This window comes from Grammomys surdaster, unplaced genomic scaffold, assembly GCF_004785775.1.
Source record: "Grammomys surdaster isolate TR1022 unplaced genomic scaffold, NIH_TR_1.0 170, whole genome shotgun sequence".
Classification (NCBI taxonomy): Eukaryota; Metazoa; Chordata; class Mammalia; order Rodentia; family Muridae; genus Grammomys; species Grammomys surdaster.
The window spans coordinates 6,843,987-6,871,880 of record NW_021604618.1 but is presented as its reverse complement, the minus strand read 5'-3'; the positions used below and the strand labels follow the sequence as shown (position 1 = coordinate 6,871,880).

The 27,894-nt window shown below is 42.0% G+C and overlaps 1 protein-coding gene across 1 annotated transcript in view; it reads right to left on the bottom strand.

Annotated features, from left to right (window-relative positions):
- Pamr1 (peptidase domain containing associated with muscle regeneration 1) overlaps window positions 1-27,894 on the bottom strand; it is an 88,627-nt gene that overhangs the window by 7,877 nt on the left and 52,856 nt on the right. Inside the window, exons 4-7 of the mRNA XM_028767032.1 lie at window positions 23,799-23,913; window positions 22,005-22,222; window positions 18,905-19,012; window positions 687-899 (exon numbers count right to left, since the gene is read on the bottom strand). Of these exons, the coding sequence (XP_028622865.1) occupies window positions 687-899; window positions 18,905-19,012; window positions 22,005-22,222; window positions 23,799-23,913 (654 nt within the window). The remainder of the gene's footprint in view (window positions 1-686; window positions 900-18,904; window positions 19,013-22,004; window positions 22,223-23,798; window positions 23,914-27,894) is intronic.

The window sequence follows — 27,894 nt, the reverse complement described above, 5'->3', positions numbered from 1 at the left end:
TCCCTACACAACAGCCCAGGGTTTTCTGCTTCCAATCTATATTTTAAATGTTACTTCCTAGATGGCTTGCCTTGAGCTTACCATAAGACAGATGTTTCCACTTCTGTCTATATCCAGTTTTTCATCCTTTCATCTGGAATATTATCCCAGCTCTTCCTAGCATCCTTAAATCCTTCCTGACTATGACCAATCCTACCTACCTCACACTGTCACCTCTATTTCAGGAATACTGATCTCTCTCTATTTTCCAAACTACTCATTCATTTGTTAGAAGTTTGAAGGTCTGCTGTCTTTGTTTTTAGCCATCTACATCTGTAGCGCCCCTTCATATAGGTGACCAGGTGCATATGCTTATTGGCTTTTTTATTAAACACATGACAAAAATGGATGTGCAAAGGCTTACAACGTCTGTCCTTGGATTTCCATTTCTAAAGCCTAGCCTTGGCATCTTCCTCAATCTGCTCTTCTCCATCATCTTAGGCAAGATGAGAGTGAAGTCTTCTTGGGACCCAGGAAATAAGACACAACATTTTTAAAGGAAATTCTCCAAGCAAGGAGTCACACATGATTTAACGATGAACCTACAAGGAAACATTATTCTAGGGACTTAAAGCAGGCACAAGAGCTGTCAAAGAGCTACAATGACTCAATGCTCATCTGTAGAATCCAGAGATGCCGGTGAGTACCTTTCATGCAGACGGGCTGCTTTCCTGACCACTCTCCATTCTGCTCGCAAGTTCTTTTCTCACTGCCACTCAGAACATATGAGCCATTACAAAAGAAAGACACAACCGTGCCAATTTTTACATGGTGCTCATTGAGAAGTCCGGGACCTCCTGTGATTTTCTTGTACCCATTGACTGGGCCTCCAAGGTCTGAGCAGTTTCTTTCTTCAAGGACTAGAAGTGAAAGGAAAAGGCGGGGGTGGGGGGCAGAAGAACTGTTAAAAGTCTGAGTCATCCAGTTTTAGAATAGATTCTTTTCACATTTCATTGAATTAAAAATACATTGACAGGGAGCCTGCTAACAGCAGTGCTTAGAAGAGTCTCCCAGAGAAAATTCATTGTGCAGAAGCATGTGGTAGGCATGTCATCTGCATGCTTCATGACTTATTCTTGAATGAAAAAAATCATTCATTGGAAATATAAATAAGTTTGACACTAAATCTGGGTCCTAGATGACATTTGTTTATTTCTTTCTCAAACTGCAGAAGCTGGGCAAGCCTGGACAAATGTGAATATGTCACTTAGATTTCTCAATTAGTGTACAGTGGTTGTTATTTTTTGATGGTGGTGTTTTTTATGTTTCATTTCCTAACACTTATGCAATTAACCCATACTCTACCATTGTCCTACTTATGGTGTATACTCAGAAAGTAGAATTGATTTGAATCAAGAGTATATATATCTAAAATGGATTTAGACTTTAGATTTCAACTCCAGGAAGAAAACAGTGTGCTGAAATTTTTAGTTTAAAAAACAACCAACAAAATAACAACAAAACAACCAGGGTACAGAGTACTGGGTAGTACTGGAGAGATAACTCAGACACTGAGAGCACTGACTGTTCTTCCAGAGGACTAGGGTTCCCAGTATCCACATAGTAGATGTTACAAAGGTTACAGTTGTCTGTAACCTTTGTTCCAGGAGGATCTAACACCTTTGTCTGGCCCTAACCAGCCTAGAGAAAGACATATAAACTCATGAAAAACATACAACATTTATTATTGAATTTGGAACCAATGGCTCTATCAGCTTCCTTTGTCTCTTTCTTCTTCAATATTTATTTTATGTGTATTTGCATTTTGTTTGCATATATGTGTGTGCTATATGTGTGCCTTGTGCCTACAAAGGTCAGAAGAAGGGGATCAAATACCTTGAACTAAATTGTTGAGAGCCACTCATAGAACCTAGATTCTCTGCAAAAGCAACAAGTGAGCCATCTCTCCAGCACTTATCCCTGATTTCTTTTCTGTCATTTCTTCTACTGAGTCACTCCTTTGGAGCAGTCCCCCAAGTAATGAGATTGTACATTCAACAGGCCTTGTATCCTATAACTGCCCCAATCACCTTCCCAGCATATGATTTACTTGCTCCCAGACAAGAAGAGGATTTCCATTTGGACAATACCACTAAATCATTTTTTAAAATCATAGATAGATAGATAGATAGATAGATAGATAGATAGATAGATAGATAGATAGATAGATATTATTTCTATATGCCACTTGGGAAGATTTCTAGAACTAGCCAAAGTCTTGACCTTCCTTGAAAACTGTCCCTGGCCCATATGGTAATAGATCAGTCAAAGTCTGTGTGCCTTGGGGTTATGTAATACAATCAGCTATTCTTGTGAGCAAATCCTAAGCTCCTATTTTAAGTGTAAGAAAGGGACCTCTCTGAGCAAGCTGTTCAAAAATACTGTGATACAATAACAAGGAAGTGTAGTTTTAACGTCTCAAGTGGACTCAGAAAACCTCAGTGCTGTGGTTTGGGAATGACACTGGCATGGGAGAAACAGGCAGAGGAAGCAGCGAGTGAGGCTACCTTCATCCAGTACAGATGCTTCAGTTCTGAACTCACAGTCAAAAGTCCACTGCTGGGAGATCTTAAGTCAAGTTACTGGCCTTTAAAATGATTCAGGACTGAAATGCTTAGATCTATGCTTCCATATGACAACAATCTATTGGGGTTGATAAGTACTGCTTTGCCTACATGGGACAGTTATTTACTTGGCCATGACCCCTCCCAACTAGACTGCCTAGCTATGGCTTTTACCTAAATCTGTGCCCAATTAGTCAATGTAAAAGCTGAAGTTTAAGTATTTACAAGTGTTGGTTGTTCTTCATCTACTTTGAGCTTTGCTCATGGCCAAGAGAGACAGGGAGTTCTGAGATAACAAAGAACTAAAGATTTCAACTGTAGCCATATCAGCTTCAGTAGAAGGTGAAAAATACCCTTTCTACTGATGGTTCGGACAGGTAAACCTGAGAGCTGGTTTTTCTTTCCTTGGAAGAAGGCATTTTCATGGTCTGATAGACTCTCACGTCCTGACTTGTCATGGGATAGGCCCTCAAGGTGTGTACATCTGCTACATTTACTGTGGGTTTGAACACTGCGAGGTTGTTGAACTTTTAGAGAAAATAAAGATTTATAATTCTGAAGTCATTCGCTTCTCTCTCAGTGGCAAAGCTTTAAAATAAGAATGAAAGAGAAGCTAATTTGAAATATATCACCACCTCTACCCAGGATGTGAGGGTATGACTCTATTCCCACAATTCTTCAGTGTATACATTTTCCCAAATGACATTTGTCGAATCAGATCATATGTAAACTTTTCATACAGCACATCTTACTTCTGAACTAAGTAATACCCCAGGTACCCAAGCAGCTGAAACTTGGTGAGACCTCAGGATGGAGAATTCTGAGAACACTTAGTAGTAGACTTAAGTTATTGTATATAGAATGCCACCAGGATAGAGCTAAGCATACATCTAAGTGATGATCCATCTAAGTGATGATTCAGTGGAGTGAATGTTTGTGTCTCCCTCAAAAGCCTTCTGTAGAAATTCTAACTACTCCCATAGTGTAGCATTCAAACACAGAATGCTTGGGAAGTAATTAGATAACGAGGATAGAACGTTTATAAGTGATATTACTGCCTCTGTGAAATGGAATCCAGAGAATTTTCTCCCCTGTCTTCTTTCATGTAAGGAGATAACAAGATTACAACACCTATAAATTAGGAAGTAGGTCTTCACTAGGGAAGTCATCTAGATGCTAGTGTCTTGATCTTGAACTTCCTAGCCTCTAGGATTATAAGAAATAAACATTAGTCAGTCAATGTATGCCATTCTGATGTAGCAGCCTCAACTGACCAAGGTGGAGGTAAGACCATGGAACTGAAAATCAAGAGAAACACAGACTAAAGAAGGAGGTCATAAAGCCCTAGATAATGTTGTTTTGTGATATCACTTTAAAACATAACTGTGCCAAATATCCTCAAGGAAACCAAGGACAAGATGGATAACTTTAGCAGAAAACTATAAGCCTTAAAATACAACCATAGGAAAAGTCTAAAATGGAAAAGAAAAATGACGAAATAAAAAATTCAGTGGATAATTTAATAAGAAATCCAATGAGGCTGACGAGTACTAATAAGCTGAAAGAATACTTACAAGAAAAGAATCATAAGGAAGCCTAAATGGCCAAAAAGGTGAAATGTATAAGAAAATAAATGTGTGTAGGAAAATAAATAAATATGTATTCAAATTGATGTCTCTGAGGACATGGAACATGAGAGGAAATGGAGACTGGAACAGAAACAATGATGAGCTCCAAAATCAAGTAGACTCGGGCTTCTGGGTACCACATGCAGTGTCTCACAGTTTTAATCCTGCATACTGAAACCTTACATTTTCACTCCTATATCAAACAGCACCTGGACATTGTCTCCTCTCTCTCATTTCCTGTATTTTCCAAAGCTGCACACCTACTTATGATGCTTTTAAAGAGAGTCTAAGACGTGGTCTGTCCACTGTTGTTTCTCCTCGTTTAGACATTCCCCTGGTGGGTATGCAGACCGTCATATCTCTTCCCACAGGTTTCAAAGCAATCTCCATTCCTCTGTGTGTTCTCTTTTTAGAAACCTTTGTATCTCCCCAAATGGACAGATTCATGATTCTCTTCTGTTTGATTTTTTTCAAGGGCTTTATTCTTATTTCACCTCAGTGGTACAGATATTTCAGACAAAGCCAATAGAGAATTTAAAATATCACTATCTTTATCTCTGGCATAAAGGAGCTAGAACCTCTGCTTTGCTAAGTAGAACATCCCATGATTAATAATAAATAGCACATTGCCTTGTTCTTTTTGATACTCAGCCTGAGGACAGAAACACACTAAATTGAGCATGTCCTTTATGCTAATTCATGAACAAAACTGTCACCAGAGGGGCACTTCTCTGGAATATTGTTTCGGATGAACATTTAAAGACCTTCTATATTCTTAGTCCCTACCTCCCCGAAGAACACTGTATGAGGTGGTTTGTTACGGTGTCATTTTACAGACACACATGGGACACATTTGTAACTGCTCTCATCTTGAATTCTACAGGAGCCCCTACCAGGTTCCTCATATCCCTGTAGAAATACAAGGGACCTGCCTTGTACTTCTGTGTCTTGCTGCTTATAGCTGGCACCTGCATCCTTCAGCGAACTGTCCTTGGGTATGAAAACTAGCTTGCCCAATTGAAGAGAGCTAAAAAAATATTACCTTGATTTTTGTTTCATCCTTTATCCAACCAAAGGTTGTCAATGTGATGGGTTTGTCCCTTGACTTTAATTTTCACTTTCCAGATCCCTGTGGGATCAGGCTGCATTTGAAAACACTCTTGACTGAATTTTTTCCCTTATGTCTTCTCCAGTTCCCTTACTGGCTGATCCTGGGAATGTGTCATTTAACGAAAACCGAGTCTCAAGTGCTTGATCCAGGAGAAACTAGCCTAAAGTGGCATTGATGTTTTCTTAACCCCTGGTACCAGGACCTCTCATGCCTTCCCTTCTTGGCCCTATGGACAATGATGTGGGCCTAGTAAGGCAATGTCACAGAGCCATCAGTAATGAGGAACATGGATAGGAAAATAACAGGTAGACCCTTAAAGAAAGGCTACAGCTTCTATAAACAATCACATGCTCAAAGGCAGATCCATTCCAGCCAAGCTGTTGTACATGAAGGGGTCAGGTAATGTAGACAATGGGATTTCTCAAGATGAATGACAAAGACTTGCTCAGGATTCTCCCTGATAGCTTCATGCTGTCTACATAATGTGATTCTGTACAGCCTGTGGCATGAAAAGGGCCCCTGCAATGACCAATACTGAAGTTCCAATTATATATCTGAGTGCTATATTAAGTTGATTTAAAGCAGATACGGTTATACTGTTTTTCTCCCTTCTCATTGGTATGGTAAGAATCACTACTGACAGCTGAGATGACCAAGGTCAGAGATCTATAAGAAATGGACATGAAGATGGCAGTATTATACCGTATGTCACAACCTTACAGCATTGTCTCCAGGAAGAGTGGTTCTCTGCTGCACACTAATAGCACCTCTTTCTGGTGTCCTTTGGGCAATAAGTGACATAGTCTATGACAGAAAGAAGTTTATATTGGAACCGCCTCACTATTCCCTGAGAGTTAGCAGGCCCTGGGGCAGATCCCAGCCTTGGAGAGACAACCTGCCCTCTTCCCTTATATCGTTAACATATGGTATTCCTGTCCACAAAGGAAATATATTTTATGAATGAATCTAGAATTCTAATATGACATGCTAATCTTCTATTAATATTTATCATTTTCCTTTTGCTTAGACCTCCAAGCTGTCCGTTCAGATTTTTTAGGAAGGCTAGTTAAAAAGCTGTTCAGGAAAAAGAACCATTGAGTTTGTCTTTCCAAACTTCTTCAGTCTTTGGAAGACTGAGGTGCTGATTGGTCACATAATATTTAATGAGTGACGCCTACTTGTGTATCCTTTAAAAACATTTTTATTGTATCAGAAATGCATACATGAATATAACACATTTTGACCGTCTACTCCATATTCCCTCCCCTCCAATTTCTTCCCTATTCTCTAACCCCACCACTTTTTCCTCCTAACTGTCCTCTCTCTCTCTCTCTCTCTCTCTCTCTCTCTCTCTCTCTCTCTTTCTCTTTCTCTCTCTCTCTCTGTGTCTCTGTCTCTCTCTGTATCTCTCACTCTCTGTATCTCTCTCACTCTGTCTCTCTGTCTCTCTCACTCTCTGTATCTCTCTCTGTCTCTGTCTCTCTGTCTCTCTGTCTCTGTCTCTCTGTCTCTCTCTTTCTGTTTCTCTCTCTCTCTCTCTCTCTCTCTCTCTCTCTCTCTCTCAAAGGTGGTTAGTGTTGCTTGTATGTGCATGGGTACAGGACCATCTACTGGAGCATGGGTAGCCTTTCAGGAGCTGCATACCTGAATAAAACATTTTCCTTCCCCATCAGCCGTCAATAGCTTCTCAGCTAGGGGTGGGACTTCATAAGTACTTCCCCTATGCATGCTGGGATATTGGCCTGCTCAATTCTGTGCAGGTCTCATGAAACTGCTGTGAGTTCATGTATGCAGACAGACTTTTTTTTTTCTTTTCAAAACCAGAAATACAAGTGGTGTTGGTTCTGGTTTATTCTAAAGGCACTTGTGTACCCAGCTTCTCCTCAGCCTCACTTAAGCATTCTCAAATAAAAAGCACTCATGGCATTCCATCAAGTAATTCTGTGTGATAGCCATCACTTATTATTTGGGTCTGAGTTTTACCAAACAAAATCTTTGTCAATGAAGTAAATCCTGAGGCCAGGCCTGGTGTGATCCCAGGGACTCAGAAAGCTGAGTGAGGGAACACTGAAAGTCCCAGACTAGCCTGGACTATAGAGGAGGTTCAATGTCTGTTTAACTTAAACCCTGTCTCAAAATAAAAAGTGAAAGTGGTTTGGCCATATGGTCTAGTAGCAGAGTGCTTCCCAAGCACATAAGAGATCCTACATTCAACCCCCAGCCCTATAAAAATAATGAAGAAACATCTTAGTAGTTCAATTAGATATTAAAGGGCTGGCACTGTAAGAAACTCAGTTTAATTTCTTCAAGCTAACTGACTCAACTCATTCTGACAGAGAAAAGGAAGATACAAGTGAGGGTGGGGGAGTAAATGTAGACATCTTTTTCATTAGCACCAGCTTACCTGTGACTAAGGTTTTTATTCTAAAATCACATCAAAAGATAGCATGCTAACTGAAGAATAAGCAAGGTAAGCATGGGGGCTGAAAGTGACTCTGAATAAGATGTAAAAGACCTCAGCAAACATGAACTAGAGCAAGATCAAAGCCCAGCACAGCAAAAAGTCAAACACTGTAGTTTCCTGTCCAGCATCTGGGGAATAGGCTGTCCTTTATGAGCTCCAAGAGGCTTGAGAAACCCTGGACCTGTAGCCTTCTGTTTTATAGCTCATTTGGCTACATCATTGACTCTCTGTCCTTCAAACTGCATCACCAGATTTTCTGAGTCTCTACAGAGAGCAGATGGTGGGGCTCCTCAGTTGCATAGTCATTTAATCATGTGTGTGTGTGTGTGTGTGTGTGTAATAGACACACACATGTATACACACACACACATACACATAGGATATAGAGCAGAAAGGAGTTCAGCTCAGAGTGAAATAAATGCTTACACCTCTAGATAAACTTGTGGTGACTTTTGGCTAATCTCTCCCCCTCACCATCTTCTAATTTTTATTCTAATTTGTATCCCACTTATTTTAAATTAATTATTATTCTGTATATTCTTGATTTCACAAATTGTCTATAGTGAATCACAATATAATGCATGAAGAAGTATATTTGCCTTTTGGCAAATTTTAAGTCATGAAATATTTGTGAAAGGCAGGTTACCCACTGAGGAAAAGTTGCGGCTGGTATTCATCCTCTGTGAGAGTTTCTGAGCATTATAACAAAGGACTCAGTCCCAACATCAATAGAAGTCATTATCCTGTGCCCTCCCCGTGATGGGAGCTGGGACAGAGGGGATTAGTTTCAGTTCTTAGCATCTTCTTCATATCTACCGACCTCATTCATCACCAAAAGCAAGGAAATAGCCTGTGACAATTTGGGCTCTGTTTGGAAAAGGCATTAATGTTCTCACTGAGGCTTTGTGAATTCTGAAACCTGACTTAACACAAAGCCAGTGCTCAGAGACAAGTGGGCGATGGCCTCTTTTCTTTTCCACACTTTTTCTTACTGGGTTCATGGTTGAATTTGGTGCTTCTGGACTAATGCACATGTGCTGTACTCTCTCAAAGGTCATCACTAACCAGAAATAATGACTTCACCAAAGTCTCTTTTTATCCCTTTCCAGCCAATAGAATTCTGCTTCGCCCATGTTTTCAGCCCTCTGTGGGTGTCAATGAGGTGCTACCCATGTGAAGTTATGCTTGGATTGCACACACTGCTATTTATTCATCTGGCAGCAATTTGGAGACTGAGGCTTAATTGGCTATTTGATCTTAATCAGTATTGTCTTGGGTCTCTGGGACACTGTGTCTTTCAAACAGCACTTTCCGGTGCTTGGATGGCCTATTTAAAACTGCCCATGTCCAAGAGACAGTCAACATTGACAAATTTTCAGAAAGTCTTAATTGTATAATTTCTTGTCCCAAGTCTTCTGTGATAGAGTAAGTGGGCCACTTATACGATGCGAGAAGCTCAATAGATCTGTTGCGGTATCTGCTTGACATTTATAGGGTTTTTCCAGTTTTCTTCAAATTTAGGGGTTTTTTTTGTCATGGTCAAGATGGATATAGAACTGGGAGGATAGCTCAGTAAATAAGATGTTTGCTATGCAAGCATGAAGACCTGGGTTCAAGCCCCAGAACATGTATAAAAATGGGATGTGGTCCATGCTTGTAGTTCCAGCACTGGGGAAGAAGGGATTCAAGGAACCCTGGAGTTTTCCAATTAGTAACCCCTGCCAAGTTGGCAAAGTCAGTGAGTGACACTCTCTGAAAAACAAGATAGATAGCACCTGAGAAAGATACCTAAGGTTGACCTCTATACATCTGGACATGTCGTATGTACACATAAACACACAAACATAGACACGCACAGGCACACACACACACAGATAGTAACTCTAAACTAGTGGGTGAAATATCTCCCAGTGGTTAGCAGAGTCAACTTTTCGAAATACAAGAAATTTCACTATGAACATCCTTGGACAATTCTGCTGCTTAGCCTTGAATGTGATGAATGTTGCCTTGCACAAGGGTCCTAAGGTGCTGAGTACACTCTGTCCTTGGAGATTATAGCCAGTGTCTGACATATGAGAGTCATTCAGTGCCCAGTGTGTTATGTTAGCACTGGGGAATCTGAAGTGGGAAGATCTTGAGTTCAAAGGCAGCCTGGGCTACCTAGTGAGACTCATTCGTTAATCCTCATCACCACTATCGAGTTGTTAGTGTAAGTCCTTGCCAGGAAATCTACCACATTCGTGACCCTTTCCTCTGTACTAGTGCTAAGGTTAAGAGTGTTCTATGGCTTTGTTAAAAGGAGGAGACAGTACACATCATATACCTCTGTTGTCCCCAGTATCTAGTTTAATGAGCACCCCAAAACATTCCTAAATTAATCTGTAAAGTGATGATGATCCAAGTGTCTGCTGTGCTATAATGTTGATAAAACTGTGTGGATAGAATTACATGAAGCCCAGAGGCTGGGCTATATTAAGAATAGACAAGCTGAGTATAGAACTGCTTACATCTGTAATTCTAGTTCTTGGAGGCCTAAGGCAGGACTTCCGGGAGTTATACACCAGCCTGGGATAAAGAGTGAGTTCTAAGCCTAGCCTGGGCTACAGAGTGAAATCTATCTTTTTAGAAAATGGAATTTTAAAATGTGTAGGAAAACTGGGGTACTGAGGAGTTGTGGAGCTATCTCAGCCAATTAAAGTGCCTACCACACAGGCATGCAGACCTAAGTTTGAATCCTTAGCACCCACTTATCATCTGAATATGGTAATGCACTTTGTAAACTCAGTACTTAGTGGGTGGAGACAGGCAGCCCCAAAAGTTCACTGGCTAGTCAATCTATTCAAGCAGTGAGCTGTTTCCATGACAGACCCTGTTTCAAAAATATAAAGTGGGGAGGGACTAAAAAAGATACCAGATGTTAACTTCTGGACTCCACAGGCATGTTCACATGTACATGTGCACCCATGTATACACATAAGTAGAATAGAGGAGCTAGGCACAGTGGTCAATGCCTGGAATCTCAGGACTTAGAGACTGAGGCAGAAGGATTTTAAGCTTGAGATCAGCCTGGATGACATAGTCAGACTCTATCTCAAGAAAAAATTCTTGTTTTAGCACATGGATAGCAACAAGAATGCCTTGGAATTTATAACAATGACGCTTTTACCTTTTAAAGTTGGTGGAGAATCAGGCAAAGAATGTTCTCAATGGCAGGCCTTTAAGAAAGACAGGAGTTTTGTGGTCTATGTCTAGAGCTGGAGTTCATCTGGGGTTGTGGCCACAGGAATATTTGTCTCCATTTCAGGTTAATTCTTTGGTGCCCCCACTCTTTGTGGGCACGCAGCCCATCCCAGCTCTAATGGATTACCTCTTAACCCAGGACCTGCATAAAATCTGTTCCTGCATTAAGTCCTGCCTCAGTGACCTCATCTTCCAAAACAAAAGCCAAAAGTGTCAGGGCAAGGAACAGGCAGATGAACAGAGCCCAAGCAGCCCTACAACAGAGGCCCTTCCTATATGGCCGGCTCTATTTCATGTTTGTGGGAGCAGTTCAGCTAGTGAGTAATTTCTATGCTGTCACTTGTTTCCCCAGGATTTGGGGCAACACTGTTTGCTAACCTCTGTCTAACAAAACACTCTCCCTATCACATGAACTCTCCAGAACTTTACCCTACATGAAATAAGAGACAGAGGGAGGAAGAAAGGGGTTGCAGAGTAGATGGAAATAATCAATGAATGATCAATGATCTATCTATGCATATACAGAAATATCACATAGTAGGTCCATTATTTATATATTAAGAGGGAGGAGAGGAGGGAGGGGAAACTATTGTCAGGTTGTATTAAATGAAAGAAGACTCCATTTTCAATAAAAAATTTTAAAAAATCTTTTAGATAGATAGGCAAGAAGAACATGTGATTTAAAAATAAAAGGATATTAGATTATTATAAAATGAAAAAAGGAAAGGTCTAAAATACTTTCTTTCATGTACCAAATCTTGGTAAGATTCTATCTAAATGTATCATTTACATTACTGACATTACTTGTCATTATAAATAATGTGGAATATTTTAGTGATTTATTCACTGTAACTTTATAATAAAATTTAAATGGCATTTTGGTTAAAAGGAGGTTTTAATAATAATAACTTGAAAATAATTGCCCCTAATACTCAACCCTGTCTTCCATGAATCCCTAAGCTTCATCCCCATAATAACCTAGCATTATTTTGCTAGAATTTCTAACTGGGAAAATGGAGGCTCATACATGTTAAATCACTCATTCAAGGCTGGGAAATGCAGACTCACAGTCTATCCAAAGGCATTTACCTTAGACCTTCACCCTAGTGCACACCATTTCCCATTAGACAAAGATGTACCTATTTCCCATATGTTCAGGATAAGAAAAGTCTTTGGAATTGAGAAAATGGTGGTGATTCCATTTTTTTTCCTCAGAGCAAAGACTTTAATGAATATATTTTACAAATACACTGGAGATTCAGGCAATGCTGCCTGCATTGGATGCAATCCTGGGCCACAAGTCTGCACACTCCTTTGCAACTGGACCTGTGATAGGGGAACCTTTCATAAGTTGCCCCACCTGACCCATCTCTGGATAGCTTATATCAATCCCACCACATTCATTTACTCATCTATGATGGGAGACATGGTTGTTACCCTTGACCGTCTATGATGGGTGACGTGGCTGCTGCCCACTAGGGGTCTCCTACATTCTCTTTGCGTCAGCATTCTTGTTTCCATGGACCCTCCCAAAGTTCCTAATGGCTCATTCTGATGAGAAACTCAGGCTGCTGCTTTGAAGCTCAGGAATAAAGTGGGCCTCTCATCCTGCTCTTTCTCCCTGGACCTTGGGACAGACCAGTGGGAAACCTTCTGAAACTCCAAAAACCCCAAAGGGTCCAGATTCACCGTTTTACTTTAATTGGGGAAGACCTATTTGTTTTGTTCCAAGGAGCGTCAGAGCTTGCAGTGTGAACATTGTGACTGAAGATTTAGCCCATTTCATTGGCCTTCATTAGGATGCAGGGGGAGAGCCCAGCTCTGTCAACTGGGCCAGAGGAACAAAGGCAACATGGAAATTGGAGCAGGCGATGAATCTCTCACTCTCCACTCTTTCAAAACAAGATTCGGACCATTTACTAGAAGACTTGCTTTGTCCTTGTGCTCCATACAATGAAACAGGAACCCTCAGAGGAAAGAAAGGACCTCGTTTTCTCACATGGTGGCCCAGGGATCCTGGAGGTCATTGAGGGTGTTGGCAGGAGGCTAGCTGGGCTTGAAGGCTAAGGAGGGGCCATTCCCTCTAGTTGGGTTTCTGAGAAGGTCACTGGAGAGCAAGGGAAAGATTGTCATCTTGGGAAAAGATTTAGGGAAGGTGAGGCTGGAATAGTAACTTCTACAGGCTGTTCTGTCAGGGCCTTTGGCATCCTCCTGACACTGGAATGAAGTCAAACCCCATGAATCTAATCAGGAACTCTCTCCTCAGATTAATGTGTTCCTTTGAGTAGAAATCCATTTCCGGTCTGATGAGAACACCTAGTTTCTGAAATACAGGTCCCAGTTCTTACTTTGGAGAGCGGTGGTTGCACTAGGGAATCATCCTGTAGATTTGATGCAATGGTGGTGAAGGCTCATTAAGGGAAAACTAGTTGCTTATGGCCAAGGCAATGAAATATTAGGATGGGTGGAGCCCCAACATTCCAAGCTACCCCGAGTATGAAAGTTAATCCTGAAGGATTGGTCACTCACCTGTGGAAGGCAGGACCTCTCCTAGAAGCAGGCTCACTTTAAATCATACTAAAGAAATAAGCAGAATAATTATCCCTTTAATGAGTGTCTATATTTTTCCTTCCCAGAATTCCTGCCCCCTAGCATACTCTGTTAAAGAGCACACAGTCTGTCTGCCTTTCTGAATCACTCATCAAGCCTAACCTTTTCTTCAATGCCGTTTCCAACTATGCTTTCCCTAACACACGGGGCTTCATTTTTCCTCTAGACCCACTGTGTACCAGGTCTGTTGCCACACAACTGCCTTCCATGCTGAACTTAATTCAAATGGTATAATTCTTCCTCCTCCTCCTCTTCCTCCTCCTTTGTCTTCTCTTCTCCATTCTCTTCTTCTGGACAGCTGCTGGGAATTACAGCTTGCCTAATCGGTAATTTTTTCTTTTAAACTCTAATAAAATTGTCCTCTTTGAATAAATATTAGCTTTGCTTGACTTTCAAACTTTTCCTGTCTTTTAATCCTTTAATCAGCAGAGAAAAGAAGTTCATTCCTACACCCTAGATGATATCAGATTGGCTAAAAGCAAATCTTCTAGTGCCCTTTTGGCAATGTCTCTCAAAAATATAGTTATGAATGTTCTCTGAACAAACAGTACAACATCTGGGAATTCAGTTCACATGTGAACAACAAAATAATGTAAAGATACAGATTACAGTCCCCTTCATAAGAACAAAACACTTATAACAATATTAACTCCATCTAAAGAATTAAATGAATGCATATTTTCATATTCACTATAGAATAATCAGCAACTGTTTTGTCTGGGGAAATGCCTACAACATGGACATTGACAACACATTAAAAGTGCTTTAGTCTGTTTGTTTAAAATCGGATCTCCCACCTTGTTGCTGCTGCTGATGGGGCTAGATAGCAGTGTGTTTCCTGTGTCTTGAAGGATGCTCAGCAGCATCCCTCTGCTCACAGGATGCATCATCACCCAATTTTCATCCAAGTTACAGTCTTCCAATGTTGCCAAAGGCCATCAATGCTTGAAGATAAAGGGCAACTTCACCCCAGTTGAGAATCACTGGTTTAAAGTATGATTTAGATAACCAACTTATCTTTGTATATCTTAGAAAAATTCTGAGAAAGACAGAACTAGTGGTCCTCAAAGTGGTTCCCCTAAAAACAAAGATGGCTGAGGAAAAATGTTTTGTTTTTATTTTATATTTATGATACTGTTCAACTACTTAAAAATAAATGTGTATGATGGAGTATATATGTATGTATGTATGTATGTATGTATGTATGTATGTATGTATGTATTTGTATATATTAATATTGTGTAAATTGATGTGTATATCATGGGCACATGTGTAGAAAACAAAGGACCAGTTCCAGTAGTGGTTCTTGCCTTCCATCTTTGAAGCAGGATGTCCCCATCCTCCTACAGCACTGCCACCACCACCACCACCACATAAGCAGACTGCATACATCAGGCCCACGCAGCTTCCAGGAATTCTTCTGTCTCTACCTCCGGTGTCCCCTCAGAAGCACAAAGATTACAGAAGTACACACTAATACTTCTGGCTTTATGTGAATTCTGTGGTTTAAACTGAGGGCCTTGCACTTGGGTAGCAAACACTTTTACCCATGGAGCAACCTCTCAAGCCCCCATTTGACTTTTTACATCTATGTTTCTTCTAGTGATAGTCTATTCTTATTCCACTCCAATTCATAGACATAAGAGATGTGGAGAGTGACTAGCATCAAGGACTGTGTTTGGAATGGTGGCATAGATGAACCTCATTTAAGGGAAAGAACTCAGTGTTGACCAGAGGTTATCAATCACCTGGACTCTCATCACACTACATGGTAAGACCCACATCTGAGATAACACAAACTGTGAGAGAAATATGTGATTCTGCCTCCTGGCTCTGAATTTGCTGAGGACTAGATTTAAAGATACATCCACAAAGGAGAGGGCTCTTGTACATGCTGGCTTTGGGGATCCTTGAAGCTGCTTTTAAAAACAAGTTTCTGATCCAATTTGGGGAGTTTGGAGATTCTCCAAATTGTTTGCTTGCATTTCTTGTTAATTTTGAAAGAATTCCCTCTGGGGAGATGGTTCCAGCCCATTGATATTCTCAGAGGGAAAACAGAAGTACCACCCCCATGGATCTTGCTCTCCTCAAGCACAGACTGCAAGAAACAAACAGTGTCTAAGATCTGCTCAGAAATCACAAGGTAAAGTGCCACGACTGGATTTTTGTGATGTCTCCCCAACTGAGTGAATTAGAATTCACCCTGAACTTCCTATCAAGAAAAACAGACCTAGATCTTACTAAAGATAATAAAAAGTTAACTTCCCATACTGATGTTAGCAAGTGACATATGAGAAGTCCACACTTAGCTCTTCACCTGGCTACAACTACACAGTCATGAGAGTAGGGATGGGGGTTACAGTTTCTGAACTGTACTTTGAAAACTGCAAATGGAGAATTAATTCCTTTGACCATCTCCCTAAGTGGTGGTGGTTTGCTTGCTTATTTTATTTATTCGTGGTTTTGTTATTTTGCAGTGGTGGGGATCCAACCCCAAACCTTGTACAACTAGGCAAACACTCCATCACAGAGCTCCATCCCAGCCTTGCCTGGTATTTAAAGTGATTTGAGACTGTTTATAAATCAAGCTACAATCCATGTGCCTTATGCTACGATCTTTTTTTGTGATTCTTGTTTTTCTTTTGATAGAATACTTTACTGAGAAATCCAGTTTTGACTCACAAGCTACCCATGCATAGTTTAGTCATAACTTCTGGAACAATTTACTTTTCTCTCATGATTTGAAACAGTTTTTTTTTAAAGCTTCTCTGGCTTGTATGGTCATGTTTTGCTTTTTCCTAGTGTTACCTCTATTTATCAAAACTCTAGTTAGTCATTCAGAAATGAAGTCTTCCTTTTCATTTCCCCTTCGAATCTCAGAGTTGACTGTTGTGAAGAATCTAGACTGTATATACAAATCCTTGAAACAAGGAAGGAACCCAACTCCTCTCATCTGTCGTATACAACACAGAAGCCTCAGATGAGGGAGGACCCAGGAATCTCCACATCATTTTCTAAGTCTCTAACACAATGACATTCAGGCCAGCTGTGCCAAACCAGGGTTTTTAGCAGGACACCCTAGCATGCTCAGAGACCCACTGTTGAAACTGCATTTCCCCTCTGTACTGTTTGTAAGGAATACTAGTAATTGTTTACCTGAAAAACACAGCAACTTTCCAGACAGCAGAGGACAGGACACGCATGTGCTGGTTAAGAATTTCTAGAACAGGCACTGTTGGTTCTCTGCCCTTGAAGCCCTTCCTCCAGTTCTAATGTTCCCCCATTGAGTTCTGTGGCCTGTATGATGCAGGAATCTGATCCTGGGTTCCTGTCACTGTACTGCACAGCTGCTCAGGAAGCGAGGCATATGCTCTGGTCTCCTTTCTGTTGCTGGGATAAAGCACTCTAACTGAAAATAACTTAGGGAGGAAAGCATTTATCTCACTTGTACTTTTTGGGTTAGGTGTACCACTGAGGAAAGTCAAGACAGGAACTCAAGTCAGGAACCTGAAAGCAGGGTGGTTTGTTGTTTCACAAAGCATTGCCTCCATGCAGGGAACTCACTTGCAACCAAGGAAGTGCATCAGAAACCATGAGAGAAGGCTACCCGCTAACTCATTTACAGGTTCATGCTTAGCTAGCTTTCCTAGTTAGCCCAAGAACACCAGCCCAGAGACTGGTGCCAAGCATAGTAGGCTGGGCCCTGCTACATAGATTAACAATGGAAACAATCTCCCACAGACATGCCCATGGGGCTGTCTGATCTGGGTAATCCCTCAACTGAGATTCCCTTCTCAGGAGATTCTAGGCTTTGTCAAATTGACAGTCAAGCTGAGACAGCATGTTGGAGTCACATTTCCCTCCTTCCCTAGGGCAGCCTTGGCTACTGACTAATTGTTGTGTGGCTAGAAGAGCCCAGTGCCCTTGTCTGCCATTTCCTATTTCACCACCACCAAGCACTGGGCCTCAGATTTTTCTTGAAATTGCTTTTCGCTTGACTTCTTTTCATTTCTAGGCTAGTTCTCTCAAGCCATAACAGCACCTCTGGGGACCTTGTCCTTACAGTCTTACTTGCTCATATTCCATCTCTAGATCTGTTCTGAGGAGCCCTGATTAGGACATCCTCCTCCTCTGCTTGTCCTCAAACCTCCATTTTTTTTCTGCACTTCTCATTCTGCATGTTTTTCAACGCAAGGTGATAGCTGTAAGAGTGTCACTAATATTAGGTCTCAAATTTCTGCAAGACCACATTTTATATACATCTTGGTTACCAGATACCATAACAAATGATTTCTTGTCCTGAGAGTGAAGTTCTTCTTTACCAATGTCATGGCCCGCAGCAACACACAGCAGGACTGAGTAGTTGTGGTGCCATGGTACACATGATACTTCCCAAGGCGAAGGACATGCACTGCTGGATGTATGCTTAAACTCAGTGGGTTCAAGTTTCTCTCTCCTCTGGCAAGACATCAAATCTAGTATTAAAAGGGAATTATGTTTCCAGCCCCCTCCCTTATTTTTGGTGTGCATCATTTTTTGGAGTTGGTTTCTCCTGGTTTCCATTATTTGGAGGGCCTCAGGTAGCAGAGGGCTGTTATTACTCTGATTTTGACTGTCCACAAAAACCAAAGATCTAGTGATTGAACTGTGAGGCCAAGACATGTCACAAGAACTAAAATTGTACCTCAGTGAAAAGATATGTGCTTAGCATACATGAAACCCTGGGTTCAGCCCCTAGCACCCAAACCAAGAAAGAGGCAAATATAAAGAGGGAGAAGGAAAGAGAAGGAGGGGAAATAAATATGGCTTAGGGTACTGGAAGAATGGCTCAGTGAGTGAACTGCTTGCTGTACAGGCATGATGATCTGAACTTATATTCTTAGCAACCATTTATTTAAAAGTCAAAATGACACTTCACATCTGCAGTGCCAGCACTGTGAGAAGCAAACAGGAAGATGGCCTTGCTGTCTAGCCAGACTAGCCAATCAATGAGTCCCAGATTCAGTGGAGAAAAATGAGGAAAGAGATAGAGGGAAAAACCCAACAACAAACTCTGTTTTCCATAGTCACATGTGTGCATGCACATGCGCATTAACACACACACAGCATAAAGACAACTACAACCCAGTTGACCATATGATGTGTCATCTCAGACAGTCCACTGAAGACACCATGAAACCACAGTGCTATGAGCCCCCAAATCATATATCCCATAAACACCTTAAATCCTACCAGTAAGCATACTTACGGTTTTCACAGCGCTGCCCAGTGTAGCCAGCCAGGCAGGCACACTTGAAAGACCCAGTTGTGTCAAGGAGGCATGTGCCATCATGGAGACAAGGGGATGAGGAACACGCTGAAATAGAAAGGTATCCATCAGTGTCACCACCAAGAGTGAATCCACCCTACCAAGCCGACATGTTTTCACAAACTTCTTGCAATGTTTTTGTTCCTTTTACTGAATTCAAGCTGCTGTGATTTTAGAATGAAGAAAACACATAGCTATTAAGTGCTAAACAATACTGATACTGTTTGACAGGTCTGAAGCACCCAAAAGTTGTGCTCAAGGTACCCACATGTGGTCTGAGAAGCACAAGGCAAACCCACAGGACCATTGCACCAATGAAAGCAGCCTCATGAAGGATCTCTCCCACAGGGACTCAGTAGGTCCCTCCTCCAGGCTACACAACCAGCAAAATGATTCTGGAGAAAAAGAAAACCTTCAGTGGTGTAGCTGCCTGCAAATCGCAAAGGCTACTCCAGTGATGTATCCTTGCCGGCAGATGCTACCTGAGCGGTGCAGCTCCTATAAGGGGCTCCTCACCAATGTTCCTGTAAGAAACCCTAATTAACTCATTGGTTCATTGAGCCAGAACCAAATGGGATTTACTTTAGACTCTCCAAGATTCAATAGGTAATGCCTGGGATTTCTTTACTGCACAGCTTCTTAGTTCAGTAGCCTGATGTGCACAAAAAGTTCTAAGAACGCACATCATATTCAGTCTTTCCAAATCTTAACGAAGCTGAGAACCTGTGGTTGACTGAGCATCTTAGGGTCATTTTTTTCTGCAAAAGCCAATGAGAAACATTAGTGTATGTGTTAGCCATCATTCCTAATTCAGTTATGCTTGTATCCCTTGACTCAGTTCAATGAAATAGTAGTGAGGGCCCTGGAGAAACACAGAGATACACAGGACTTCCTATTTACAAGATCGAGGCTATAGAAAAGAAAAGTAGACAATGACTTTAACCTGAAGCATAATGTAGTTATTTTATTGTGGACAAAGGAAGAGCTGCAGGGCAGTCAACAAAGGAAAAAGATATAGCTCAACGGGAAGGAGAAAGATAGTGGAGGAGAGAGAATGTGATACAGGGCCTGCAGGAGAGATTTTGAAGTGCAGGTTTAGGACATTAGCCAGAGGAAATAACTGAAGGATAAGCAGACAGTTGGGAGTGCTTGAGGGTGGTACTGTCTGCTGTTTGCCAGTGCTTCTCAGAGGTGGAAGATGCTTCTTCAGTCACAGGACCATAGGCTAATGAGCTACCACTTTCCACACTGGCTACATTGACTTCCAGCTCCAGTTGCTTGCTCCAAATATCCACAGATGCTTCCCACTGTGTCTCCTCAATCTATTCTGAATGTTCCATTATAGAATGACAGCCTAGCCACAGGCTGACCATCCTCCACTCCAGCAGTTAGAACATCTTTCCCTGCATGGCACCATGGGACATAGCATGGGAAGGAACCAGACACTCAGACAATCAGATACAAGTGTGCGGAGCTGCTGTAAGCAACGTCTTCAAGGAGGGGAAGACTGGGCAGCCAGGATGCTGGTCTTGGTGGAAGGGCATGGCTGAAGTAACCCTAACCCTAACCTCTCACCTTTTCCTTCCCTGAGACTCACGTTAGAGCTCCCTCCCAAGGCCTTCTGGGTAACTAGACTGCCGTTTCTCCATACTCTCACTATTTTTGCTCAGTAGCTTTGAAAATTGACCTTGAAGCAGAAGCTTGTTGTGGAAACATGAGCAATCCAGATTCACAATAAGAAGAGCTCAAGTTACTCCTTAGAATTCAGTGTTTTGTCCAGAAGGGCACATCCCACCTCCAGGCAGAACCAGATAAGAACAGAGAGGACAGGATAGAAGTTGGTCTTGCAGTAATCAGTATATGACATTTAGTACTATAGTTAAAGACTTATTTTTTTTTCTGGGCCTGGAGAGATGACTTAGAGGTTCAGAGAACTGGCTGCTCTTCCAGAGGACCCAGGTTCAATTTCTAGCACCCACATGTGGTTACAGCTGTCTGTAACTCCACTTCCTGATGATCTGATGCCCTCTTCTGGCCTCTGTATGCACCAGGCATGAACACTGTATACAAGCAGGCAGAACAAACATCCACACACATAAAATAAATAATTTTTAAATTTTTAAAGATTTATTTATTTTATGTATGTGCGTATACTGTCCTGTCGCTGTCTTCAGACACAACAAAAGAAGGCATCAGATTCCATCACAGGTGGTTATAAGCCACCATGTGGTGCTGGGAATTGAACTTAGGACCTCTGGAAGAGCAATCAATGCTCTTAACCACTGAGCCATCTCTCCAGCTCCAAATAAATATCTTTAAATCCTTACTTCTTGGCAATTTTGCACATGGATATAATGCATTTTGATTATTTTTACACCCCTTGTCAGTCTTTTCTGCCCCCTCCTAGTCTTACTAAACCCCTTTCTACTTTCATGTCTGGTTTTGTTTATTTTTGTAACCCACTGAGTTTAATCAGGATTGTCTGAACACAAGTGGAAGCTATTACTGGAGCATGGGCTGGTGCTTACAACTTTTGGTACCTGTTTACAGACTCCTGGTTTAGGCAGTTATTGAGTATTTAGATTATGCAAGCTTTTTCTCCCAGGATTTCTTTATAGATTACCTTATTTTCTGTCTTCTATTTTTTCTTGGGAAAATGAGACTCACAAAGACAGAAGAATCTTTCCAAAGTCAAGAAGCTAGGGTCCCAAAGCTTCCACGAGTGGTCTTTTCACATGATTGCTAGAGTTCAAAGCTTTAATAAAAAATTCTAGGCTCCCCCTTCATACCTGTGAGGCCCTCAGTATATACTACAGCCCTTCTGGGCTCCAGCTGCCTCCTCTGGATGAAGGAGGCATAATTCCTAGTTCCAGTTTTGGATGAGGGTTGCTGAAGGGAAAAAAGAAAAGTTTTCCTCACTGCATAAGCTGCTTCTGAGAGTTGGATATCCTGATTTTGAATAAAGATGAACAAAGAGACACAGAAAGGTGCCTTTATGAAGCCAGCCATCCACGGCTAAACTTGTCTCTGTACTCTTTACCTGTGATTTCTTCAAAGTCAGCATGGAAGCCATCGAAGTTCTTGGAGCCATCAGAATGGAAAAGGACATGGAGTGAAGAGCCAGTGCTCCTTATGGGAGGTGGCCTCTCATTGCCACAAAAACGCTTGATAATAGGGCTGTCACTGTTATCCCCATCACGGACCTCCACGTAGTCATATTGGCACATGTAGTCAAACTCCAGGCTCAACATGCCAAACCTGCATGGGAAAGGATAACAGAAGGAGCAGGTAGGCCCAGGTCTATTTTGGGGAGAAGTTCAAGGTCAAATGATGGCTTCACAGAGATATTCAATATAGAAAACAGATGATAAAGAAAGAGACATGTCACAGGTGCCAAATAAATCAGATAAGAGTAGAAATCAACTCAGATGGAGAAAGAAAAAATGTCTACTATCAAGTAAGGCCTTTCTGGGAGCCTGATTTTTGAGCCAAGATTCAAATATTGCAACAGAGACTCATGACAGTCATGAACAAGAGTGGTCTAGGGAGGAGAATCGCTAAGTGGAGAAGTCCTGGTGGCGGTAATGACTGTGGCATGTATGAGAACCTAAAAGAAAGTCAAGACTACTACAAGGCTGTGAGTGAAGGAACAGTGAGCACCGAGGCCAACCGTGAGAGCCAGAGTTTTATCCCACCTTCTGGGGAGCTCTGATTCTCTTGTAAGTCTAGTAGTTGGGCACAGGCAGATTTCAACAATGGGGTGATGGCTAGATTTCCAACGAATAAAGATCATGGTAGCCACTCTAAAAGGAGGGAGATGGTTGTGTTGGTCAAAGTAAAAGTAGGAAGACTAGGCAGGAACCAGGACCCATCACTGGGAGAACTGGTGATGCTTGCTGTAAAATTTTGACAGTGGGCACCAAGGTTTGTGGATGGCCTTGAGATTACTTTATAGGCAGGAAGACAGACTTGCATCACAGTGTGGCTCTGGTAGGTGCTGTAAATGGAGTCATGGGGCTGAGCTTTGGGAAAAACATTCTACATATGCCTCCAAACTTCTCCACTGTTTCAGCGTCCCTGGCTAGAAGGCCTATATTTAAATAAGTGGAAAGAGATCCCATGATTCTGTGCTTCTCTAGGACTCCTGATTAGCTGACACATTTCTAGATCTTATATTTAATTTTAGGAGAGGTTTATTTTTATGCCCTGAGTCTTAGAGACACCCTCAGAGACTCTGAAATAGCCATTTGTCTTAGTCCCTGGACTACTGAAATATTAACTTGTAGCACTTAGCATCAGCTTTCTCATCCCCACAGACCCAGTTCAGAGCCCATTTCCTCTAGGAAAGCCCAATCACTGAACCTTGCTCGCAAGCCCAGGTCCTCAGGTTGAGGGGACATCAGACACCAAGCATCAGGTTCTAGAAAGGATTTAGGAAGGGATCTAGTTTGCGTCTCCCTTTCAGTTTTTGGTATCATATTGCTCCTCTTGTAGGGCAGGAAGCCATCTAAGAAGCTAAACAGCATGAGGCAACATTAGCATGAACTGATTCATTTGGAAAATACTAAAAGCTTGTAACTCAGAGGACCAGGGATTTGAACCTCCCCTACCCTCCCTCCCCACTGGTTAAAGAACAACATCCTCAGAAATTCTATGAGTGATAGAATCATCCATTCCCTTGGAGGGAAAAGGAGAAGTGTTTCCAGGAGACAAAACTATACTGGAGGGTAGAATGCTGTCTGTGTTTCATCTCTGGTCACCAGGACACAGGACATTCCATCCCACTGGTGTCCTTATAGGCTCATATGCCTTATATCTGGGCCCAGATCCTTACCTCAGCTGGATGATAAAGCCAGGTCTGGCATGAATGGTCCATTCACAGTGAGCATTTAAGGGATAGCTCTCCAACAAGATCTGACCCTTTGAAGCTCGAAGAACCTGGCCACATCCTGAAAAGAGAAGAAAAAAATTGAGACACAGATAATGAGGCCAACAGAAGGAATACGGGAAAACTGCGTTTTAGTCCCATCTATCAAAGGACAGGAAAGGTCACAAAATGAAGGACAAGATGAAGAAGGATGTTAGTAGTTCTTAATCTAGGAAATTTGCACAATTGAATCCATTCATTCCATTCAGTCATGTGGGATAAGGTGCTACCATCTCAGTTTTCCAGTCTTGCCACTGAGAGACTAAGGCTGACCTAAGTCTGATGCTCAGGCCACAACACCCAATCTGCTGCCTCTCTATGACTCCACTCATCCTCCTGCTATTCCTGCAGAAGACTCAGACTGCCACATCACTTCTGTCCCCTTCGCACCTGGTTAGACAATATACGTGTTTACATGATCTGTGACCAGTTGTGGGTTTGTACTGTGACAACCTATGTAGTAAATTCTTCCTTAAGCACAGCACTAGAAAAGACAAATGATCTTCCACCTGGTGAACCAGATCCATGATTTTCACTTTTTTCTCACCCCCAAGTCCTCTTGTTTAAGCTCTCATTAGGTTTGCCAACTAAAAATGCAAACTGGGGATAAAAAGCAAGTTCCTGACTAAAGCAGAAGCAAGAGCCAGAAGCATCCTACTGCCTGCTTGCCTGAACCCAGAAACTTTTTTAAAAGGCAGCACTAAGGTCAAGGTTTGGAAGTCTCTAGAAGGGAAGTTCTTTGAGTTTCATGTTAAATGTAGTGTTAAGATACACCTTGCTTTAAAAAGATGGTTTGTGATAAACATTTTCAGTTGATTTTATAGAAAACTTCATATGAATAATGTAAATAAATGGTTTTCTTTATCTGATCTTGGCAAATTGGACTCAATGAGCCAAATGGAACCTATTCCCTGTTGCTATAAATAAAGTCTCATTGGACTGGGAGCCAGGGTCCACACCTATAATCCCAGTACCCAGGGAGGCAGGAAGAGAGTACATTTAAGGATAGCCCAAGTTACAAAGCAAAACATTATTAAAAGACAATAACAGCAAAGTTTTCTTGCACACAACTATGCCTACCTAAAGGTATATTATATTTGATTCTTCAGCCAAATTCAAGACCATCATAGGGGAAAGTTATCTACTCCAGTTCTATGCAGAAATCAAGATATCATAAACTCTAGATATACAGTAGGTCCATCCTAGAGCTAATCCTCTGAAAAGCTAATCCCAAAGCTATTAAGAAAAATGGTAATATCAGTAGATACTCATCCACAGTCATATGACAGTAGAAATATGGCTGCAGTCTTGGGAAAAGAGCCTAAGCCCTACTTTTGACAAAGGCAAGGCCCAAGGCTTTTGTGAATGACTAAGATGTCTAATTTGTCTCTTCACTGAGATGTGTAGCACTACGTTGCTCCATCATGAAAAGTGGTGGACTCCTGTGAAGGCTCAGTCTCCTCCATGCTGTCCTGCCTACATCCTTAACACAAAACATTCTATTCTCCACATAGCTACCAGACCTGTTCTTATATAAAAATAATAATAATAATAATAATAATAATAATAAACTCAGATTGTTTCACTCTTGATTTAAGCTCACCAAGGGTTCTCCCTGTGTGAGCATCTTTCCATGTGTCATATAGCACTGAAACATCCCATATGGAAAAAAAAGGAGGATGATAAGACTAACAAAAGAAAAAAAGGAAGCATGTATGATGCAAGAAGTTAATGAATCTTACAAGGCTGAGGATTCTCCAGAAATTTACAAGGTCCCTCCCCACTGTTATAAAAGTACTAACAATTGCTAGGCAGAGAAGACTCTCTGATGGGTGAAGCTGCCTATAATTTGTGCAGCACATGGTTGGCTATTCTAGGAACTTTATTTATTTTATATTAATTTTTTTATTTTATTTTTATGATTCAGTTGTCTTTGAGTCAGTCATCCGTGCTCCTATAAATAATTCCACATATGTGCTCTTTCTGTAAGAAACCCAAACAAATTCTCTGACTCATCCATGCCCTATCTGAATGGACAGACATTTGTTCACATCTCCCCAAGGAAAGTCACACAACACAGTGACATCCACAGACTTGCCTCAATGACTGTGTGATGTCACCTCTTAATCCCAACCATCTGCCTGCCCATTCTGCTCCAGCCACACCAACCTTCCTACTGCCTTGAGCTTGCTTCAAGTTCAACCTAAGAAGCTCATGGTCTCCCTTCTTCTGCCAACTAGCCTCAGCTACCACTTATTCAGAAAGCCCTTTTCAAGCTATCCGTGGAAATACATGCCTCTGTTCTACAGTCTAACTTCATCATGATTTTGTCTTCTTTATAACACATGTCACAAAGTTGAAATTTATGGATTTTCCTTCATTACCTACTTTGGTAGAGCTGGGGCCTTTGTTAGCTTGTACAGCTACAGTATCTGGAATGTTCGATGGAAGGAAGGAAGGAAGGAAGGAAGGAAGAAGGGGAGGGAGAGAGGGAGGGAGGAAAGAAGCGAGGGAGGGAGGAAAGGAAGAAGAAGGATTATGCTGCTGTAAGTCAGATTCTGGCTTAAAGCTATACCAGGTTTATTTCATTTAACTCTCATGATAAACCTGGGAAATAATATTGGCCTTCCCATTGACTAGTTGTTGAATGCTGAGGATAAGAGGGTAGTGCTCCCACACTCTGATGGCCAACAGAGGACCCTGCAAGGTTCAGAGTGAGGACAGAAATGTCAAAGTCTAACTGTCCTTTGAGTCTCAGCTTCAGCCTCACTAGCTGTGCAGGTTTGGACGGTTACTTCACCTCTCCAAACGTCGGTCGACCTCAGTCCCATGTGAATAAAGCTGTACGTGGGCTGTATAGTTTGTGAGGCTTCAGACAGATTATGCATGGAAGTGGTAACAGAAAAATCAGTGAAAATCTGCAGTTGCTACTAGGTGGCAGAACAGGGATTTGAATGTGGATCTGTCTTCATTCATCTTGAATGAGACATTGTTCTCCCTTAGGGACTTTCTGATCTAAGCTTCTCCTGCTGCATCAGGAAGCAGAAAGACCTTTCCTCCTCTTCCAGAGTGCCGCATGTGAAGTGTCTCCCACCGGAAACACACATTCTTCCTGCACACCTCACTCTTTCTCTCGCCCACATCTGCCCATCTGTTAAGGCTAAGGAAGTGCTACGTGCTACCCTGGGTGTGAGAGACAAAAAAAGAAGCTTCTCTGCACAACCACAGCCCTCTAGAGCCTGGCAGCTTCCTAGCCTGCAAGGTGTTAAGTCCCAGCTCCCCTACAAATCTCCTGCTGGGAGCCTCAAGTTAGAAGCAGCTTGAAGGCTGCCAGCCTGCTTCCAGTTGCATTCTTTTCTCCCTGTGGAAGCTGGAATCAGACAGCCTCTGTCTGTAGGCCCTCCCCATCCTGGTGAAGTTAGGACAGCTCCAGGGTTTCACACAGACTCCGGAGGGCTTGGAGCCCCCCTTCCCACCCAGGGTAGGCTGGACCACTTATGCCTGCCCTAGAGCTGTCCTCCAGAGGTAGCCAGAATTGCAAAGCATATGCAGGGGCTGGGCTCTTCAGCAGGGTGTTCCCTCTCACTCTGAAGGGGAGGGACTATTTGGCACTACGAGGAGGAAATTTCCAGCCAACCAAGGACAAAAAGGCCACTAGAAATGTGCTTGGAGAAGGGGCACTGGGCAGCAAGGAAAAGAAGGGACCCCACTCCTTCCCCTATTAGGGGCTCCCTCTGCTGCTTTCCCACTTCTGCCTCTCCTCTGGAGTTGGCTGATCTGGGTGCAGAGACAAACTAATACACCTCTCTGCCCAGGACAGAACAGTGAATAGAGCCAGAGTCCCTGCCAAGGAAGTGCCACTGGCCAACCAGGCAGGTGGTCTTGAGTTAAAAGACCAGAGCAGGCTCAGGGCCCAGGAGATGTGCTTGGGTTCCCTAATGATGTCTTACTCGTGTGTGTGTGTGTGTGTGTGTGTGTGTGTGTGTGTGTGTGTGTGTGTGTG